Here is a 23230-nt window from a genome sequence, read left to right on the forward strand (position 1 = left end):
AACTAGGTGGGTCAAAATACCATGATTAACCACTGATAATAACAGCGACAGACTAATTTTTAATTTGTCACACCAATGTTTAATCTTTCAAGATTAGAGAGAAACAGAAGTAGGAGAAAAGAAAATGAATAGAAAGAGAAACAAAGGTGAAAATGGGAGAAACGGTTTGGTTTTTCTGTAATCGCTGATGGTGCTCCACAGAGGCAGGAAATGGTGCTGTTACACATAGGAAATGACCTGATGAGATAGATAAAGGCTCCGGAAATCCAAACAAATCTTGGCAGATACAGCTGAAGGGGACACAGCTCACAGAAACATCTGAAACCACTCCCATAGTGTGATTCACGGGCCACATAGGAAAGAATAGAATCAAATAGAAGAGAAATGTCCTTTATTATCCCTCATTGGACAATTTTTTTTTTTTGCCTGTCCCGTTTGGCTCTTTTGCCATCAGAATTATTGTCTAAAGGCAAAGAAAGATGCCCAACGGATTTACTGCAGTGACATGCCCGTGAGCTCCGCCAGCAGCCAGCTGTGCCTGAGTGACCGAGCCCCAGGCCGAGAGGCCGAGGGCACCCCACCCCCGAAGTGGCCCGAGCGAGCCCCAGGCTCCAGGCCCCGACAAGTAGCCACCAAGGAGTGAGCCGGTGTGTACCTGGACGCCCACCCCTGGACACAAAGAACCACCGACGCACTGATGTCTGAGGGCGTCTGCCACTGGCAGGGGGAGTCGTGGGGGAGAAAGGCCTCCAAACCTTGGAGGGCCTGAGATGTGCCCAGAGAGGTGGCGTCTGATACCCAACCTGACATATAGACACAGACATACAGGCACACACAGATACAAACATCCATTCCCACCCTCATGCTCTCATATGCACTTACTCAACACTCAACCAACGTGGAGACAGACATGAAGAGACACTGTACACACAATCACACTCCCCAAGCGTACTCTATACCCCAGGTCTTGATACCCTTGCCCCTGGAGGGGGAAACTGCACCCAGACCCAGGTAGTGTTACCCTTTTCTCTGGGGTGGAGAGAAGCAGACTGCCCCGACTCGGCAGCAGCAGGGAGGCCCACATTCCAGACCCCAATCGGACGGCCAACTCCTCCCAGACCCCATCGCTCCAGCAGGCCGCAGAGAACGGGGGGGACTCAAAACCTCCCTCCGCCCGCTCATCCTGAGGATGTTTTACCAGTCAGTGTTGCTGGAGTACTTTTCTATGCTGTGGTGTGCTGGGGGAGCAGCACAGCAAAGAAGGACTCATCCAGGCTGGAGAAACTGATCAGGAAGGCTAGCTCTGTGGTCGGCATGAAGCTGGACACTCTGGTGACAGTGGCAGAGAAAAGGACACTAAAGAAACTGCTGGACATTATGGACAATGCTGGGCATCCTCTGCACACGGCCATAAACAACCAGAAGAGTCTGTTCAGTGACAGGTTGCTTCTCCCCAAGACAAGAACCAACAGACTTAAAAACTCCTTTGTCCCACACGCCATCAGACTGTTTAACTCCTCTCTGGAGGGGAGAGGGAGGGGAGACAGGAGGACAAAGGAGGGGGGAACAACTAAGCTGTAGTGCCTCTTCACTTCACCGTGCAATACCTTTTGTGCAATACTTTTTCTTAATAGTCAATGGTGCAATAGACTCCATACTTGAAATGTGCAATTCACTTGTATTTTTATTTTTATTTTATTCCTATTTATTCTATTTATCCCCTTTGTAATGTCCAATGTCCTCATTGGACAAATTAAGGTGTTACAGCAGCAAATTGACAGGCAGATAGAGCATGCAATTTTAGACAAAAATAAAGAATATGAAAATAAAAAGTAAGAAATAAGAGACTGTAGAGTAAGGGAAATTTTTTTAAATGTACAAAATGTTCTGTATATTTGTGGTTAAAAAAAACCAGACTTTTAGCAGAAAATGGAAAAACTGGGCAAATAACAATTTTTGCATAACATGAGTAATACAGTTGTTCAAAGTTGCTTTGTTTTCATTGTCAAAAGAGTAAAAATTTGTTAAAGTTTGTAAATGATAGCTCATAGAACTAAGCTGAGTCTCATTCAGGACAGAAAAAAAGAGAGACCCATCCATCCACTGTGACCTCCTTTTGCTGTAGCTTTGAGAAACTGAGTGTGGCCAGTGTAGATGGTTTTTGGCTGAGCTGATTTAATGTTAAGTTTGCTCAACTAATGTTCTCTGAGGATGGTCGTGTAGGAGATGATGTTCATAGTATTCTCAGTATTCTCAAAATATTTGTATGTATTTAATATAAATTATGATATTTGGTGTCCATCTATTAATCCAAAATTGCCACTGGAAATATTGTGACTATGCAGTATTTTTCCCACGCCCCTTTATCCTGCCAATCCAACAATTTTTGTCCCTGTCCTTGACATGAAGGAACATGTCATGAGGCAGCAGCCTAAGCAGAGAAGCCCAGACCTCCCTGTCCCAGCCACCTGCTTCAGCTTGTCCAGCTGTGAGATAAATTCTCTCCAGAGTGTCCTGGGTCTGCCTCGGGGCCTCCTCCCAGTGGGACATGCTCGGAACACCTCACCCAGGAGGCATCCTGATCAGATCCAGCTAACAGGCCTAGTCTGGCCCTGTACCGTCCTTCTGGAGTTAACTGGCCTAGACCCGGCTCTACACCATCCTCCAGGAGCTAACTGGCTAAGGTCTGGCCCTGCACCATCCTCCAGGAGCCAATTGGCTTAGGCCTGGCCCTGTGCCATCCTTGTGGAGCTAACAGGTTTAGCACCAGCCTCGCATTATCCTTGTGGAGCTAACTGGTTGAGGTCCGGCCTTGTACCATCTCCCATGAGTTAACTGGCTTAGGCCTGGCCCTGCACCGTCCTTCAGGAGCTAATTGGCTTAGGCCCGGTCCAGCATCTTCCCACAGGAGCAAACTGGCTAAGATCTGGCCCTGCACTGTCCTTCTGGAGTTAACTGGCTTAGGTCTGGCCCTGCACTGTCCTTCTGGAGTTAACTGGCTTAGGCCTGGCCCTGTGCCATTTTCCTGGAGCTAACTGGTTTGCTTCACCCAGAGGTCTGTACTGTTCACTTCTGTTAAGTACTAAAATTGTGGATGATGGCAGTATTTACTATTCTTATATGCCTCTTGGCCTTTTTGGACCCTCGGATAAGCAATTGCTTATGGACACATAGCAGGGGAACCTCTGAAAATGATCTTTATTCTGAAAAAGGCACATGCTCTATAATGCTGCAATGCTACAGATGTCCAAACTACCTCAACGGACTCCTTTTGATGTGGAGGAGCAGCGGCTCTACTCTGAGCCCCTCCCGGATGGCCAAACTCATCACCCTATATCTGAGGGAAAAGCCAGCCACCACAATCTCTTTCTTTTGGTCATTACCCACAGCTCGTGACCATCAGTGAGGATGGGGACGTAGATCAGCTGGTAAATCAAGAGCTTCACTTTTACACTCAGCTCTCTCTTCACCATGATGGACCGGTACAGTGTCCACATCAACATGCAGCCACAGCACCAATCCGTCTGTCGATCCCTCGCTCCTCTCTCCCCTCACTCTTGAACAAGACCCCAAGATACTTAAACTCCTCTACTTGGGGCAGTAACCTTTCAATATTGTAAAAATTGAAAGTATTATGTGGGGGTTTTGGAGCCAAAAGAGCCAAAATGCAGAATCAAACCTAATATTGCAGAGTAATGCACTAATAAAACACTAGAAATGACTCACAGTTCACAGACTAAAAACCAGTGTTGGGTAAGTTACTTTAAAATAGTAACTTAGTTACATTACTAGTTACTTCTCTCAAAAGTAACTCAGTTACTTCAAGTTACTCGTTACTTTCAAAGTAACTAGTTACTAGGGAAAGTAACTTTGGTTTTACTCAGAATTCTCTTGTTAATGTGTTTCTTCCATAACTTTGCAGTCTTCTAGCTTGCTTACTTGCCACAGTGCACTGTGCCACCTACCAATAGAAAGGAAACGATAATGTGCACATTTCCACAAGAGAAATCCCACGCCTGGACCGTCATTGACTGCTTCCATGATTCTAGCCTACGTCACAGCGTCATGTGCGCCTTTTACATCCAACACAAAAACTGCAGTCGTGGTGCTTTCGATTGTACTCAGAACTCGGAAATTCTGCCTTCTGAATAGGAAGATGTAGGTAACACCAGACTGCAGATGAGCTGCACACAGAGCTGGACTGGGACAGAAAATTGGCCCGGGCATTTTGACTAGAGACCGGCCCACCATTATAGGAAAAATCATAAAGCCTTTGAATGAAAACAAACACTATTGTGACAGTGATGTACACTGTTTTGATGGTATATATGCATCAATCTATCAATCGTTTGTTGTAAGATTCAGATAATTATTTTTTAAAAGCTAGACATTTGAAATGAGAATAAGAAAGAAAAGTATTTCTTTGCGCCCACCTCTCCCTGTTAATGCCCTACATGCCCCCCTGGCAAAACTTTGCTAGACCCGCCCCTGCACAGTTACCAGCTGTCAGCTACCTAAAAAAGGATCCTGGGGTTATTTGTCTCTCAGAAACAGTTCATAACTTCCCTTCAACTCATTCATGTCACCTAAAAGGTAAACCTGTTTCTCCATCACCTGTTCAGCTCTGATGATTCAGTAAGGACATCTCCTGGTTTCATCTTCATGTTTCCCTCTCACCAGATAACCAAACCATATCATGACCAGCAGCTTTTTTGCAGCTGTGGCTCCAGCAAACATCAGCTGATAGTAGAAAGTAATATTAAATAAATTCTAACAACAGCTGATCAAGCTTAAAAGTGCAGCTGTTGTTTAGCGCGACATCCGCTGGTTTCCTCTTTCGGCGCAAAGTGAGCGATAAACAAACAAGAGAGCCGATCAGCTGATCATTGATCAGTTTTCATGATTGAAGTAGAAACGGGAGAGGGAGGGGGAGAATGAAAGAAGAAGAGGCAGCTGTGCAGCAAAGACACAGAATAACTCCAGCTTTGTGTCTTTTTCATTGTAGCTGAAGTCCGGGACAAACTGTTTCTTTTCACCTCAATAAGAAACGCGTAATAGTTTCTCTGAATACCAGACAGGACGGTTGACAACTCTAATAACTTATGAACAAAATAAAGTTAAACATCATTAACTTCATAGCACCACCCAGCTGTATAGAAACTCCGTCATGCTAGCTAGCACGCAGTACGGAAAAAGTCAGAATAACGAAAATAAACTCCACCTAAACTTGGTTCATATCTGACCCAGAGAGACTGCAGGTCATAACTTCTTACCTGAAGTTCAGTTCACACTTGGACCACGCCTCGGGTCTCTTTTCCTTCTGCGTCCCCTTTCCTTCATCCACCTGCTGGCTTCCACCACTTGCTAATGTTACTGAATCTGTGGAAGCTCCGCGATAGCCACCACACGAAGTAACGAGTAACGACCCTATCTAAATCCCAGTAACGACTAACGCGTTCCTGATTTTGGCATAATAACTAGTTACTGTGCTCGTTACCACAATAACAACGTAGTTACTGTAACGCGTTACTTAATAACGCGTTAGTCCCAACACTGCTAAAAACACAAATGATTTTAGTGAGTCCAATAATTTAATTATAAATGCTCCAAAGGAAACAAACAGCACAAATGCTGTGAAAGAGTACCTGGCTGGCTGAAAACGTATAGGCGTATTAGTAGACTTTAGTTTGTTCTTGTCACGATCCTGGGTCTTATGACCCAGTGTTTTGAGTTTTAGTTCATTTTGATGTTGATAGTATGTTTAAGCTCATTAGGTCTCCTATGTTCATTTGCTTATTAGTTCCCCCTTGTGTTTCCAACCCATGTTAAGTCTCCCCTGCTCTTCATGTGTTTCATGTCTGTGTCTTACATTGTCAAGTTCTGGTTGTCATGTCTGCGTCTCATTATGTTTCCTATTTTATTTTGAAGAGATCTTGTGTTTTTATATTATGTTTTGAGTCCTTTGTTGTACTGTTTCTTGTTTCCCTAGGTCTGTTATGGTTATCATAGGTTTAGTTCTTTGGCTTTGTCATATGGCTTCCCTGTGTTCCATGTTATGTCTACTGTGACGTTTTTGTACCACGTTTCAGGTTCCTATGTTCTGTCTCCCCAGTTGCTGTTAAGTTTGCATGTTTAGAGTTCAGTCAGTGTGTTTCCTGTTTTACTTTGAAAGTCCATGTCTCATGTGAGTGTTTCTAGTTTTGCTTCCCTTGTCTCGTCCAGCCTGATTACTCCCAGCTGTGCTCTCCTTCTGTGTCTCATTCCCTCATTATCCCTCTGTGTATTTAAGCCCTGTGTTTCTCTTTGTCAGTGTCGTAGTCTCCCTCATGCTGTGTGTTTTGTTAGTCATCCCAGTTTAGATTTTGTAGAGTTTTTGGTGTTCAGCAATAAAAGCTGCCCTTTTGCGTTCAATCCTGTCTCCAGTGAGTTTGCGTTTGGGTCCAATCCCTGCCTGCCACACAGCCGAAACATGACAGAAGACTACGACCATTACATGGCTCCAGCAGACAGTGAGCTGTATGAGCGCCAGGAGGCAGCCCTCGCCCAGCTGGAGGAGGAGCTCCGCTGGAAGCCGTGGCGCGCTCCGGATTTTGAGCACATATTCCGCGGAACTCGGCTGGCTTTTGGAGGTCCCCGAAGTTGCCAAAAGCCTCCGCCTGTTGCCCCGCTCGCACCCAAGCCTCGGCCGCTTCAGGTGGGAGTGCTCCGTTTTTCTTCGGATGCTCACGCTCCAGCCTCTGCATTGCCATCCCGCACGTCAGAGGCTCAGCTGTATGCCCCGTCAGCTTCCTCACCTCAGAGGAAGCGATGCTCATACCGCTGTCACTTTTCACTTGCTGAGCAACTCCCGGGGGTGAGTTATAATGACTGCCTTTCACACATCCCACCTGAAGCCATAACTGAAAAGAACAATAAACTCACCCCAGACACTGTTGGAATCTCCCTTTTGGACGATGACATAGACTGGGAAAAGTTTTTTCATTTTGCTCCCTCTGAACAGGGAGAAATCAAAGACAATAAGCACTCGCCAAAGGCTGTAAATGCTGTTAAAGGAAAAACTGAGTAATGTCACCAGGTCTCAAACACACAGTTCAGGTTCTGTCAGTTCAGGTTTTGTCAAGTCTGGTTCAGTCAGCTCACTTTAAGATTGTTAACCCAAGGACTTCAAAGACTGTACAACATGGTGGGAAAGATGCAAAATACATTTTTGCTAGGTCTGTTTTTGTCGACCCAGTACATATTAACCCTAAGCCTGCCAATTCTAAGACTGTTTTTTTCTGAGCCTGCTCCTTTGCCTGTTCGTGTTTCTGCTGCCAGGGCAGCTCAGGCCCAGCGTACCCCTGCACCCGTACCATTTCCTCGGGTGAGGGAGGCTGAGGTCCAGTTGGTCCCTGCTCTGGTTTCCGGGCCGGCTGAGGCTCTGTCAGTTTCTGCACCCGTACCAGCTCCTCGGGTGAGAAGGGCAGTTGCCCAGCCGTTGCCGGTGCCGGTGCCTGTCCCAGCTTCCAGGGTGAGGGGGGGCTGTGAACCAGTCCACCCCTGCACCCATGCCGGTCCCCAGGGTGAGGTCAGCCAGGATACAGCCCGTCTCCGCACCCGTACCTACTCCAGGGGTGGGAGCGGCTAGTGTCCGGCAGGTGCCTGCACCCGTTCTTGTTTCTGCTGAAGGCTCAGGCAACCCCGCCCAACAGTCCTCCCCGTGTTCCAGAGGCTCAGGAGTGTTCAGTCCACAACCATCGCCACCATCACTACTGCATGCTTTTCAGTCTATAGCTCAGTCATTAGCTCTGTTAGCAGCCCAGTCCATAGTTCATTTTCCTGTGTTTCCGTTAGCTCAGCCCTTAGCCCACTGTGCAGCTCAGCCAGCTCCCCAGCTGCTCCGCCGGAGGGTCCGAGGGGCCCGTTCAGCCCCCAGCTGCTCCGCCGGAGGGTCCGAGGTGCCCGTTCAGCCACCAGCTGCTCCACCAGCAGCCTCATCCACATTTGCAGCAGCCGTGTCTCCGCCCACGCCGTCGCCTGGTCCGGCTTCAGCTTCATCCGTGTCTTCATCCGAGTCTGGTCCCGCCTCGGCCTCTGCTTCTGCCACGCCTGGTCCAGCCTCTGCCACGCCTGGTCCAGCCTCTGCACCTCGGGATCGCCGGCCACTTTCCGGGCCACCAGCTGGACGTCACCGCCATCGAGCTGGTGGCCCGGTGAACCGTTTCCATGTTGCCGCCGTTGCTGTCCGCATGGACGGCCCCCGGAACTGTTTCCATGTTGCCGCCGTTGCCGTCAGCCTCCGGGCCGGCCCCCTGAGGAGTTGTGAACCGTTCCCTGTGCTCCTGTGCTTTTGATGGACATTTTGTTTTTGTGGCTTTGTTTTGTTTTGCTTTGTTTGGACCTGTAGCTCACTGTGCGTTTTGTTAGTCTTCCCAGTTTAGATTTTGTAGAGTTTGTGTTCAGCAATAAAAGCTGCCCTTTTGAGTTCAATCCTGTCTCCAGTGAGTTTGCGTTTGGGTCCAATCCCTGCCTGCCACACAGCCGAAACATGACAGTTCTGGTTGGAGGTTCTTATGTTCCCTGTTTGGTTCCTTGTCCATTTAGATTCTCCACCGTCCTCTGTGCATCCCTCTGTGTGTGTTTGTGTTTATGTGTGTGGACTTGTGTCTTGTTTCTCTTTTCTGCCATCTCAATCTCACTGTCCTGTGTCGTGATCTCCCTCACTCATGGCTGTGTGTTAGTTTAGATTTCAGTATTCCCAGTTTAGGTTAGTTGTGTATTTCTATGACACCCTAGCAATAAAAGCTGTGTTTTGAGTTCAAGTCCTGTCTGCGAGTTTGCATTTGGGTCCAATTCACCTGCTCCACACACAGTTCATGACAATAATAATACATAAACAGACTGTTTTGCAACCAGAATAGTCTGTGAAAACTCAATGAAAACAAATTATTTACATCATGGAAACATTCATAATTATTTTCTTATCCATCCATCCATCCATCTTCATCCGCTTTATCCGGGGCCGGGTCGCGGGGGCAGCAGCCTAAGCAAAGAGGCCCAGACCTCCCTCTCCCCAGCCACCTCCTCCAGCTTATCCGGGGGAATACCAAGGCGTTCCCAGGCCAGCCGAGAGATATAATCTCTCCAGCGTGTCCTGGGTCTGCCCCAGGGCCTCCTCCCGGTGGGACATGCCTGGAACACCTCACCCAGGAGGCGCCCTTGTCAGATGCCCGAACCACCTCAGCTGGCTCCTTTCGATGTGGAGCAGCAGCTGCTCTACTCTGAGCCCCTCCCGGATGGCCGAACTTCTCACCCTGTCTCTAAGGGAGACGCCAGCCACCCTTCGGAGGAAGCTCATTTCTGCCGCTTGTATCCCCGATCTCGTTCTTTCGGTCACTACCCACAGCTCGTGGCCATAGGTGAGGGTAGGGACGTAGATCGACCGGTAAATTGAGAGCTTCGCTTTTACACTCAGCTCCCTCTTCACCACGACGGACCGGTGCAGCGTCCGCATTACTGCAGCTGCAGCCCCAATCCGTCTGTCGATCTCCGGCTCCCTTCTCCCATCACTCGCGAACAAGACCCCGAGATACTTGAACTCCTCCACTTGGGGCAGGAACTCATCCCCGACCCGGAGTGGGCACTCCACCCTTTTCCGGCTGAGAACCATGGCCTCAGATTTGGAGGTGCTGATCCTCATTCCCGCTGCTTCACACTCGGCTGCGAACCGTTCCAGTGCGAGCTGGAGGCCCTCACCCGATGAAGCCAACAGAACCACATCATCTGCAAAAATCAGAGATGAGATTCTGAGGCCACCAAAGCGAAAGCCCTCCGCCACTTGGCTGCGCCTAGAAATTCTGTCCATAAAAATTATGAACAGAACCGGAGACAAAGGGCAGCCCTGGCGGAGCCCATCACCCACCGGGAACGAGTCCGACTTATTGCCGGCAATGCGAACCAAGCTCTTGCAACGGTTGTATAGGGATCGAATGGCCCGTAGCAATGGGCCAGACACCCCATATTCCCGCAACACCTCCCACAGGACACCCCGAGGGACATGGTCGAATGCCTTCTCCAAGTCCACAAAACACATGTAGACTGGTTGGGCAAACTCCCATGCACCCTCAAGTATCCTGGAGAGGATAAAGAGCTGGTCCAGTGTTCCGCGACCAGGACGAAAACCGCATTGTTCCTCCTGTATCCGAGGTTCGACTAGCGGACGAACTCTCCTTTCCAGCACCCTGGCATAGACTTTCCCAGGGAGGCTGAGGAGTGTGATCCCCCTGTAGTTGGAACACACCCTCCGGTCCCCCTTCTTAAAGATGGGGACCACCACCCCGGTCTGCCAGTCCACAGGTACTGCCCCTGATCTCCACGCAACATTGCAGAGGCGTGTCAACCAGGACAGCCCTACAATGTCCAGAGCCTTCAGGAACTCGGGGCGGACCTCATCAACACCAGGGGCTCTGCCACCAAGGAGTTGTTTAACTGCCTCAGTGACCTCGCCCCCGGAAATTGGCGGGTCATTCCCCTCATCCCCAGACTCTGCTTCCTCCTCGGAAGACGTGTCAGTGGGATTAAGGAGGTCCTCGAAGTATTCCTTCCACCGCCTGACAATTTTCTCAGTCGACGTCAGCAGCGCTCCGCCAGCACTATACACAGTGCAGGTAGAGCACCGCTTTACCCTCCTGAGACGTCTGACGGAAACAGCCAGAATCTCTTCGAGGCAGTCCGAAAGTCTTTTTCCATGGCCTCTCCGAACTCCTCCCACACCCGAGTTTTTGCTTCAGCCACTGCCCGAGCCGCATTCCGCTTGGCCTGTCGATACCTGTCGGCTGCCTCCGGAGTCCCACAGGCTAACCAAGCCCGATAGGACTCCTTCTTCAGCCTGGTGGCTCCCTTCACCTCTGGTGTCCACCATTTGGTTCGGGGATTACCACCACAGCAGGCACCAACCACCTTGCGGCCGCAGCTCAATGCAGCAGCTTCGGCAATGGAGACGCTGAACATGGTCCATTCGGACTCAATGTCCCCAGTCTCCCTCGGAATGCTGTTGAAGCTCTGCCGGAGGTGTGCGTTGAAGATCTCGCGGACTGGGGCCTCTGCTAGACGTTCCCAGCACACCCTCACTACGCGTTTAGGTGCACCAGGTCTGTCCAGCGTCCTCCCCCGCCACCTGATCCAACTCACCACCAGGTGGTGATCAGTTGACAGCTCAGCCCCTCTCTTTACCCAAGTGTCCAGAACATATGGTCGCAGGTCTGCTGATACGATTACAAAATCGATCATCGACCTACGGCCTAGAGCGTCCTGGTGCCACGTGCACTTATGGACACTCTTATGTTCGAACAGGGTGTTCGTTATGGCCAAACTGTGATTAGCACAGAAGTCCAATAACAAAGCACCGCTCGGGTTCAGATCAGGGAGGCCATTCCTCCCAATCACGCCCCTCCAGGTCTCGCTGTCGTTACCCACGTGAGCACTGAAGTCTCCCAGCAGGACAACAGAGTCTCCAGGTGGAGCACCCTCCAGCCCCCCCCCCTTCCCCCCCAGGGACTCTAAGAAGGCTGGGTACTCTGAACTGCCACTCGGCGCATAAGCGCAGATGACAGTCAGGACCCGTTCCCCGACCCTAAGGTGCAGGGAACAAACCCTCTCGTCCACCGGGAAAAACCCCAACGTACCGGCAGCAAGCCGAGGGGATATTAGAATACCCACCCCAGCCCGCCGCCTCTCACCAGGGGCAACTCCAGACTGAGACAGAGTCCAGCCCCTCTCCAGGAGACTGGTTCCAGAGCCCAAGCCATGCGTAGAGGTGAGCCCGACTATATCTAGCCGGTACCTCTCAACCTCACGCACTAACTCAGGCTCCTTCCCCACCAGAGAGGTGACATTCCATGTCCCTATTGCCAGTCTTGGCAGCCGAGGGTCAGTCCGCCAGGGCCTCCGCTCCTGGCCGCCACCTGGCACACAATGCACCCGACCCTTATGGCGCCTCCTGCGGGTGGTGGGCCTGCGGGAGGATGGGACCATGTCTCCTCTTCGGGCTGTACCCGGCCGGGCCCCATGGACTAAGGCCCGGCCACCAGACGCTCGCCCTTGGGCACCCTCCCCGGGCCTGGCTCCAGGGCGGGGCCCCGGTAACCCTATCCCGGGCAGGGTAAACTGTTCCCTCGGTGTCCTTTTCATAAGGGTCTTATGAATCGCTCTTTGTCTGGTCCCTCACCCAGGGCCAGTTTGCCATGGGAGACCCTACCAGGGGGCAAAAGCCCCCAGACAACATGGTCAATCAATGGTCAATGGTCAATGGTAACTTTATTGTCCCTGATAGGAAATTGATTCGCAGTATGTCAAAACAAACAACAAACATACAACCAACACATCACGTACACTCATTAAAAAAAAAAGCCCCTGGGATCCCTGGGACACACAAACCCCTCCACCATGATAAGGTAGCGATTCAAGGAGGGGCAAGGAGGGGAGAATTATTTTCTTAAATATTCTTATTCTATATTGTTATATTTATTATAAAATCTTTGGACTTTGTACTGCTGGTTTCGTAAAAGAAAATACAGCATCTTGGGGTATGAAAATTATGAACAGATTTCAAACAATTTTCTGCTATGAAAACATAAAGAAGCTGAAGAAAACAAAACCATCCGTGACTGCAGCCTTGTTATAGTACTTGTGGTGTGTGGTGGTGTCATGAGAATACAGACGAGCTGAATTCTTACAGGATGAGTGTGTTGTGAGCTAAATGAATGTGTCATATCCACCTTTTGTTAAAACAAGTGGAACCAGAGGATGAAAAGGATCAGAAGGCACGATAAACCCAGTAGTGCAGAACATCTGTCTTATCTGGGCAGGTTGGTGACTTTCTAGTGCTGGGATTTCCTCCAGTGTGAGTCACCAACTTGTTAAATCTGTGACTAAACTAATTAAAGTCATTATTATGGAAGCTGTACTCCCTTGGGCCATATGTGAAGTAGCTTATGACAAACCATCAACTAACCTCACGCTGTAAAACAGCATTAGTAATTTCAGCCAATTGACATTGAAAATGTTTTTTTAGGAGGGACCTGCCCAAGAGGGCAGGAGAAATTAACAATAGCACTAGTTCTATGAAGATAATTTAAGTAGAAAGGACTGGATTGCTTATTATGTAGATAAAATAACGCAGTCATTAAGCTACTTGCAAAACAAGCAATTTATTTTATATATAACCCCTTTGTAAATCCTGTTTACTGAAGACTGTTTATCAAAATAAGTAAAGCGATTCTCATTTAAAAAAAACAAACAAAACACCGGGACCCTAGGTGTTATGGTCAGGGACCATTAAAAAAAATGGCGATCCAGGATCGCTGAGTTGTGCACGTTAAAATAGTATAATAAGAATATTCTAATAAAAGCTAGAGAGGGTTGGAAAGCACGTGTCAGTGTCTCCAGTGTGGCTGTCCTGTGAATCCTGGCGGTGCTAACTGATCGGCGCATCGCACTGTAAGGACCAGTTACTTGGACATTATGTCATGTCAGCTGAAGGGCTGACTGAATTCTAAAAGCTTAAAAAGTCACGATTAAATAAATAAGATGAGTAAATAAATAAACAAAAGCTGAAATACAGAGTCGATTCTGAAACAGAAACATTAGATAAAGTAAAGATATACTGAGGTAAGGTAAAATAAACAATAAAATAAAACAGGATAAGCGGTGGTCCTCCTGGGGCTCTCGTTCTCGTCCATGCCTGCTTCGTGTCCTGGGGGGCAGGGCTGTAGCTCCCTACACACACTATTAGACCCTTAAATGTAGAAACCTTATGAACACAAGTATGCTCACACACATAATTTGACTAATATAATATCACCATCATATTTGTTGGGCATTTTTTTTGGCCTTCAAACAACAATTCTGATAGCTACACTGCCAGACAGGACAGGCAAAAAAAAAAGGAGAGGGAAGTTGATGGGCTATAATTGCAGTAATTGCAGTAATTGCAGTAAGCTGAAACTGGAAGTGCTCCACGCCGGGTGACAGAATTAATGTGTCACAGAGACCTGAGGGCAGTTGTGCTTTTTCCCCTAATCGCAAAAAGGATTTTAGATTTGAGAGGAAGCTAGATGCTGAAAAATGTAAACAGTTAGTGGGAAATATAAAGCAGCAAAAGTAAGAGCAAATTAGAGAAAATTGGACATGCACACATGATTGCATGGTTAGAAGAAGCTGAAAAACTTAAGCAAACTAAAATCAGGGACAAAAATCGATCTGAGGCTGGAGGAGATACGACCCCACCTGAGCCCACACAAAAATCTCAACCCACACTGTATCTTCCCGTCACCCAAGCATTTGGGAAGCAAGAGGATGATTACACAAGCCCCCTCCAGGCCGAAGCCCTTATCCTTCCCGGGCTGGAGCGGAAGACAGCCATTGGCATCCCTGTTAACAGTGAAGGAACAATCACTAACTCCCCTATTGCATCTATTTCTACCACAAAAATCTCCATTGCTATCAGTAAGCTGCCCGCAGTGGACACAGCCACCACCTATCAGCACACACTCTGTAATACAAAACCCTTTGCCAAGCCAACAGATTAATCTCTCCAATTCCATTTTTGGATGTCAAACAGGGAAATCAGAGGATAGGAAGAAGCAGGGGAAGGCCAAGACAAAGCAGTTAGAAATCGCTACAACTGTGGTGGGGGCCGACATTGGGCACAGGACTGTACTGAAAGGAAAAAGGGCAGGAGGGATGATGACCACCAAGTGAGATGGGAAGCAAGACTAGATGTGGGGAAGTGAGAGTAAAGGTGTTATTTTGTGCTTATAATGTATAAAAATAGTAAAATAAAAAAATGTGATGACTTCAAATTACAGAAACAAAAGTCTAGCATAGCTAATCCAACAGGGGGCAAACAACTCAACATCAGTAAAGATTGTCCACAGCGATCACCCTGATTAGGGAGGAAATTGGCAGGGATCAAAGAAATGAGGGTTTTAGTGTTGCTGATGACTGTAACGTTAGGTCTGATAACAGTGGGGGAGAAAAGGGGGACAAAGAACTAAATTAAATAGATATCAGCACAAGTCAAACGACAGGCAAATGTTATTGTAATGCATGGGGTTTTGTAGCAGCTAATAGAGGTCATGAGTGGAGATACATGCTAAAACACAACATAAAGAGTCACCTCACCACTGCAAAGAAAGTAGGTAAAGAACATAGGGTCGTAAGATCTTTGAAAAATGCTGAAATGGGGGACAGGGGGTTGGATGCATTAGGCATTTGGGCATCAGGCACCAACCCATTTGTACTGTTTAAAATACTGATACAGATCCTGGATCTACACACCAGTTTACACTGCAACACATACCACAAACCTCACAGGAGTAATGACCATAAACATAACAAACGCATTAGAACTAGAGACAGGTTACACTGACAAAAATAATGTTAGATTGTGTGTTTTGGACTGCCTGACAAGCTAATGTTTCTAGTTGCGGCGTGCGCATCCAGCTAGTTTAGCATGTATGCTCTGGTTGTTAGCTTGCACTTCACTGCCCCTGTGTGAAACTTGTTTGCATTATTTGTACCCACCCGTAAGACCATAACCCCTCCAAAACATATCATGGAAATTATATCTATTTTTATAGGAATGGGCAAGGTCAGGACCTGCGTGACTGAAGCGGGTGCAATGTCCCCCAGGACATAACACAAGCCAAGGACTCTTACCTCAATGATTAGTTTATGCAGATTAGTCTGAGAGCTGGACTCCCCCCTGAATGGAAAGGAACCTGTGCACTAGTTCCCTAAAAATGCCTTTCAAGTTTTTTATCCTCCCAGAAATTAAGCAGCTGACCCAAGCTGTAAAGAGCGGGGAATCTGAAGAACAAAATGGGAGTTGTATTCCCGAGAGTCTGGAGGTGGGTATGTGGATGCCAACAGTGTTCCATGGAGAGTGCCCGATGAGTTTAAAGCTAGAAATCAAACAGAAGCAGGTTTTGAGTCAGTCTTTTCCCAGAGGGTGACAGTTAATAAAAATGTAGATTAGATTAACTACCTTAAATGCAATCAAAAGAGATTTGCATGAAAAAATTGGTCCAGAGGCTGATCGTCACTGCTCTAACCAAGACCATCTAAATGTAAAGATTTAAATGCCGAGTGCAAGGATTCTTTGGCCATAAACAACTATAACCTAAGACAAAATGAATTAAGGTGCACCATGCAATGACCTCAATGACCTTTCATTGAGGTCATTGCATAGTGGGGTTTGGGGGGTCATTTCCCATACATATGGAATATGTAATGGAGTGGAGACCCTGGGATGTTACACCCATAATATTGCATTGTAGCAGTCATTAGTGGTGTGCGATACTGCTGATTTTGGGGAGAGCAGTGTATCATGACTTATGGCATGAATCATCATAGGTTTGCAAATTCTGAACACATTTTACTTGTTACTAAATCACTGTGATTCTACAATAACGAGTTAACACAATAAAAGCACATCTTTCAGCCTTTCACAGAAACTGGAGACCTGAAATGTGAGCGGGTATGAGCTACAAGCTATAAATGAGCTGTGAACCAAATAGACCTGACAGTCAACACAAAAAAGTTCAGATATTTTTAATTATGGATGTTTGACATATATCATTTTGAATTCCACAAAATTCAGTAAACATAGATAATAGAAACAAAGAATTGATCCTCCCACACTAGCACCAGTATTGATCCAATAACAATACTATCATTGTTATTGATACTATCAATATTTGTATGAATTTGCCCACCTCTAACACTCACTGGAGTTATTTATGAGGAAAGCAGCACCAAAGCACCAAAACTTTACTTTAATATTACCCAACACTAGAATTTTAATTCTCATGAATTTGCTGTATGATATTCATATGTCTTTAATTACCTCTGCAAAGGAAGTTATTTTATTTGGGCTGATTGGATGGAGTAAATTTAGATCCGGATCTGGATCTAGAGCCAGGAAGTTTTGGAGGGTTTTTTTTTAAACTTTTGTTAGACAGGGCAAACAGTTCATGTTTATACTTTGAGCTGAATTATGCCCAAAACAAAAACACACACACAGGATGACCAACTAACAGTGAAGAAACCAAACTGCTGGCTCACATGGCAAACACTGGCACCAGGACAATGCCAAAGTTACCACAACAGTGTGCCAAGGTCTTACACCTCTAAAAGTGCCAAAAACTCACAGCAGCTTAATTTGATTGTGGATTATAAAACAGTTAAAGAGAAAAAGAGGAGAGTGCCCACAATGGTTCAGAGAACAATGAGCAACAAAGGGAAGTGATAACAGACAGGATATCCTGACAGTGCTAGTGCTGCTAGCACGTCACAGCAAAATACTGCCAGGACAAAGCATACAAGTACTCACAACAAAGCCCAAAAAGATGCCTCCTTGTAAAGATATTCATTCTGAATTTTTTAAGCTCAAGTTATTATATTCTAGACAAGCCTCCACACACCCTGTGAAGTGAAATGAGTTGGAGCTGTAGTTGGAAATGTGTCAAGTTCAGTGAAGTAATTCAGACCTGGAAATGAGTTCAGCTGGGATCTATGGATTAAACTAAAGTCATGTAAACCAAAGTTAAGACAAGGTGTGTTAAATAAAATTTACAAAATGCACAAGCACAGCTGAATAAGAGTTGAATTCAAAATTGACTTTGAAGCTGAGCTGAGCTGACTAAAGTGAGGAGCAAGTGGAGTAAGTATAGTTAGTTAGGTCAAGTCAGTTTTATTTGTAGCACAGTTAAAATGACAGGAGTGAACCCAACATGCTTCCCAGACAAAGACAAATCAAATAAAGACAAATAAAATCCAGCAATAGAAAAAAGACTAAATAAAAGAGCAGTAAGAAAATGTTCACAGTGGACTTCACAAAACCACAAGCCACCTCATGCTTCACACAGAGAAAAGTTGTGACCTAGAGGAAAGATCTGAGGCTGGGCTGAGTCCAGTGCAGTGAAAGGAAGTGGAAATATGCAGACCTTACTTAGCTATGCTAAGCTGAATTTAATAGAGCAGAAAGGAGAGGAGTGCAGAAAAATACAGTCAGGTAACCTGAGTTGTGATCATCAGAGTCCAATTAAGATGCCTCGGTGTCTCCTGGCATCTTTGGACTTATTTATAATTCTTATGTTGGACTAATCTTCACAAAATGTGATTTTATTCACTGAAAGTAGATCTCAGTGTTAATTCATCAGCAAATTATGCTCGCTGGAAGTATTTCTGTGTGGCTGTAAACACAGAAAAAAGGAGGAAGCATCTGGCTTTCTGAGGACATGTGCATTTTGCACACATTATGTACACAAACACACACACACAGTTTTTTCAATAACTATTCTTTCTGCCTGCAGGGACAGCAGTCAGAGTTTTGATTAGAGCAGCGGTTGCTATCGTGTTGTTGATCCAACAGGAACCCAGTTTTCATGACCCACTCACCTACTACGTGACATCATGACTCTTCTCCTTTATATGCATGTGTGTGTGTGTGTATGTGTGAGAGAGAAAACAGCTCTTGTAGTAATGAGTTTCCCAGGTTGAGAGCTGATTATGTTTTTCCTGAGGAGGGTCATTTGTCGGCATGCTGACGTCCAAGCTGGAGTAGCACCTGCTACCTCTGCCCTTAATCTGAAAACGTGATCATGAATTGGCCATCACGTTTTCAGTAAGAGCAAACATTTTCTGTTTGACTGTTTTCATCTTGCCCATGTATTAATCTCCCTCAGTATAGCTCTGATTTACTGCTGTTCTGGTTGAACCTGTCTGTAACGGTACTACAGCTGGTAGAGACAAAAAGATTTAACTGCTAGAATCTGGAAACTGCTTAACCTCTGCCTCTGCTTAACCTCTGCCATCTCCTGGGCCTCCTCCCGGTGGGACATGCCCAAAACACCTCACCCAGGAGGCACCCAGGAGGCATCCTTGTCAGATGCCCGAACCACCTCAGCTGGCTCCTTTCGATGTGGAGGAGCAACGGCTCTACTCTGAGCCCCTCCCGGATGGCTGGACTTCTCACCCTATCTCTAAGGGAGAGGCCAGCCACCCTTCGGATGAAAGCTCATTTCCGCCACTTATATCTCGTTCTTTCGGTTACTACCCACAGCTCGTAGGCATAGGTGAGGGTAGGGACATAGACCGACCAGTAACTTGAGAGCTTCACTTTTACACTCAGCTCTCTCTTCACCAAAGTCCACTGCGGCTGCAGCACCAATCCGTCTGTTGATCTCCGGCTCCCTTCTCCCATCACTCGCGAACAAGACCTCGAGATACTTGAAGTCCTCCACTTGGGGCAGGAACTCATCCCGACCCTGAGTGGGTACTCCACCCTTTTCCGGCTGAGAACCATGGCCTCAGATTTGAAGGTGCTGACCTCATCCCCACTGCTTCACACTCGGCTGCGAACCGTTCCAGTGAGAGCTGGAGGCCATCACCCAATGAAGCCAACAGAACCACATCATCCATGAAAAGCAGAGATGAGATTCTGAGGCCACCGAAGTGAAAGCCCTCCGCCACTTGGCTGTGCCTAGAAATCCTGTCCATAAAAATTATGAACAGAAATCCCTGCATCATGTTAGTCACTATTTTAGTGGTTTGGAGCTTTGTAGAAGGTCTTTATTACAATGCCTCTTTCCTACCTCCACCCTGTTTGTGTTTATTTACTGTGTGGCATACAAGTGAGTGAATCAGCCCTTCTTACCCCCCCTAATAGCACTGCTCCCCTTCTGTCTACAGTGCAATGTCGGCATAACTAAAACCTAAAACACTGATGTTCTGGGACCCCACTGGTGATAGAGTAATTACTATAGGTGTGGTCCAGCTTCTATCAGCATGCATCATTTTCTCTACAGTAAACACACACACACACACACACGCGCACACACGCGCGCGCACACACACAGGGTATGTTAACATCTGTTTTCCCATTAAGAAGCTGATAAAGACAAATCAATAACGGTCTCTGCTTTGCTTCTGGGCTTCATATTTTAGAAATAAAAAGATCTTTGTAGAGTAGGAAGAATGATGTATTTACAAAGATACTTGGTAAAATGTACAGCAAACTCAGGGATCATTTTTAAGACCACATTTGACTGCTAAAGAGATTGAGTCTATCCATGTTTAGAGTAGGGATAGCCAATCAGAGGCAAGGACTTTCTCTGACGCTCACTTTGAACTTCAGCCGGTGGTTATGACTAAATCCATTAACTCACTACCATGGGGAATTTGATATTTGTATTAGTAGTAGCTGTATCTAATAAACTGATGAGTGTATGAAGGTCAGTCCTATGCGAAGCAAAAGGGTTTTTTGGTGAAGCCAATATAATACAATTAAAAATAATAATTGCAGTGAGATACATAAATATATAAAGGCATCTCTGACTATTGAAGGCATCTGTCTTCATTTAATGTCACTGAAGTCAAAGTATGGGGTGGAAACTGTCAGTTTTAAAATCTTGACTTCACTGAGGGCGTTTGAGGAAAGACAAAATTGGAATCCAGGGTAAGCATTTCAGTCATTTCACTGGCAGGTTTGGTTCACTTTGAGAGAATCAACAGAATTCAAAATGTTAAACTGCTCAACCCAACTTTAATATGACTAATTAAGTTAAAGCAACAAATTCAGACCTTCAATTAACACATACGAGTTGTCATACAAGTAATTCCTGAAGATGTTGTATTAAATATATTTGCATATTTGTATCAATATATGGGTTCTAGAGTTTAAGCCATCCCACAGACTGAACTCCGGTTCGCTGCACACAGGAGCGTGCCTGCTGATGCACGCTTATAATTGGCTGAGACAAAGATGCATTCGCAGCTGATTGGCTCAAAGTTTGCGGCTTCTGTTTTTTCAGGAGGCTGAGCAGCAGCGTGATAAAAGAGCAGCCTGTGAGCGCACGCTGTAAAAGGCGTCAGGACAGGACGGTAGAGAGCAGTCAGCAACCAGAAGACTCCCTCACTTCTCCTCCCACACAAAGAACATCAGAAGAGCTACAAGAAGCCATGCTCACCGCTTGCTTGGAGGTCCTGGGCTTGGCGCTGTGCGTCACGGGCTCTCTGCTGGCGATGGTCGCCTGCGGGCTGCCCATGTGGAGGGTGAGCGCCTTCATCGATTCCAACATCCTGGTGGCTCAGACCCTCTGGGAGGGACTGTGGATGTCCTGCGTGGTGCAGAGTACCGGCCAGATGCAGTGCAAAGTGCATGACTCCATGCTGGCTCTCGAGCAGGATCATCAGACGGCGCGCGCCCTGACGGTCATCTCCGCAGTCCTGGGGATCGTCGCCCTAGCGGTCACGGTGGCCGGAGCGCAGTGCACCAACTGCATCAGGGATGAGACGATAAAGGCGAGAGTGGTTCACGCCGGGGGAGTGATCTACATCATCAGCGGACTCTTCGTGCTCGTCCCGCTCTGCTGGATGGCCCATCGCATCATACTGGACTTCAACAACCCCAACATCCCTTCCTCCAAGAAGAGAGAGATCGGAGCGGCAATCTATGTGGGCTGGGCGGCCGCCGCGCTGCTGCTGCTCGGCGGGACCCTGCTGTGCTGCTCCTTCTCCCAGACGGTCAGGGGCGCAAATCCCATGAAATACACTCCGACCAAGACGATCGCAGTGAACGGGGAGTTCAACAAGAACCTGTATGTGTAAACTAGAAGACATTGTATACAGGACACTTTGATTTGTAGCAGTTTTGCTATTTTGAATCTCTGAAAGATGCGGTGCCTCTATACATACTCATGTGACGTACTGAGGGCGCTCATTTGACGCTTAATGCAGCTGTAACTGTAACTCCGGAGCACGATCGTGTCACATATGTGAGTTACTGCTCTGAATATTGTGTAGTATTTTTCCAATAGCGGAAGTAGTCAGCAGTTCACTCCTGAGAAACGCGTTTAGGATTGAAAAGATGTTGAATGTGTTGCCAGGAACTTTTAATAACCATGTGGCTGCTGAGGCTGAGTGTTGAGCCTCGGCCTCTGAACGGCTTCAGTGTAAATATGTTTTCCTCTTCCTCTCTCAGTCAGTGGACTTATTTCGATGTTTGTGAGAATTCGCAGGGTTGGCAATAATTCAAACCCTGCGCACCCAGGCTCTAATCAAGGGGACAGTTTGCATTTCTCCTTATGCCTTCAGGTATTTTTTAGAGTACTTTTTCTAATAAAGAAGAAAAAACACTTGTGTGCCTTTACTATTTATATCTCAGTCAATCAATCACTACGCATTTGCCTGCTGTTATCAAAAAATCGTGAGGAAAATATATGAACTATTTCAGTTGGAGAAAATTCTAAGGTCCGTTTTGTAAGTGGCTGTGATTTAAAAGCAAATTAAAACCTTTCATAATAAAGTGATTAACATAATGTGACAAAACAAGTGCTTCCGATTTCTGTCCAAAACAAGAGTGATGAAGAGAAATGAAGCTGAACTAGGACCAGGATGTGTGTTCGTGTAATACCACTTTGGAACACAAGATGGTGCAACAGTTTTCTCCCCCACCTAACTACACTCAGTATGTTTTATAAGAATATTTGCTAGCTATTCTAATTTTATCCCGTAGAGAAAACACACTGAAAGAGCTAACAGATGATGAGGCATTGAAGAAAAATCCAATACAAGGTGTTGCTTCCTTTTCGGGGGGACAAGAGAACCCAAAGCACACAAGCAAAATACCCTCCACAGCACAAGAGAGCCACCACACCCTCTCACTGAAGCACTCACAGTTTCAGGGCTTTAATGTCTTTTGTTTCCCATTTGGACCAACAAACCAATCCAGAATCTTGAGTATAGCAAAGCCAACCTTTTCCGTCACAGAGCAGCCTAACCCGGGATGGGATGTTTACTGGCTGTTGGTTTAGGCATCTCAGTGGGTGCTTTAAAAAGATCTAGACTGTTGCTGTTACTGTACTAACATGATGGTCCACACTCTCTGATATTACCATGAGCTTCACTTCTTTTATAAAGGTCTTCTGGCCTTCTGGTACATTCATAAAGTAGGTGTGACAGTGTCATCAGCAGGTTTGTCTGTAAAGGAAACTAAAAATAGAAAAACAATGGCAAATAATCAGATTCCTGGTTCTTGCACCCTAACAGAGTGGTACATGGGAGAGCCATTTGAACAGTGCACCCAGCACATCATTAGGGTCTGTGCAATCAAAAGGGTGCAACTCCAGCCACAGGAAGCTTGGCCTAGATCTGGGAGAGTGGAGCAATTAGTGCCCTCATGTGCATA

The 23230-nt window shown here is 46.6% G+C and overlaps 1 protein-coding gene across 1 annotated transcript; it reads left to right on the plus strand.

Moving 5' to 3' along the window:
• The first annotated feature begins 20880 nt into the window (after nucleotides 1-20880).
• cldn5b (claudin 5b) lies at nucleotides 20881-22178 on the plus strand. The gene has a single exon (XM_085464669.1). The coding sequence runs from the start codon at nucleotides 21004-21006 to the stop codon at nucleotides 21649-21651; it is 648 nt and encodes a 215-aa protein (XP_085320795.1). The 5' UTR covers nucleotides 20881-21003; the 3' UTR covers nucleotides 21652-22178.
• Nucleotides 22179-23230: the final 1052 nt, after the last annotated feature.

Source organism: Copadichromis virginalis, linkage group LG7 (genome assembly GCF_057382275.1).
Source record: "Copadichromis virginalis isolate Kocher_CV1m ecotype Utaka linkage group LG7, C_Virginalis_male_GT1.1, whole genome shotgun sequence".
NCBI classification, from domain to species: Eukaryota; Metazoa; Chordata; class Actinopteri; order Cichliformes; family Cichlidae; genus Copadichromis; species Copadichromis virginalis.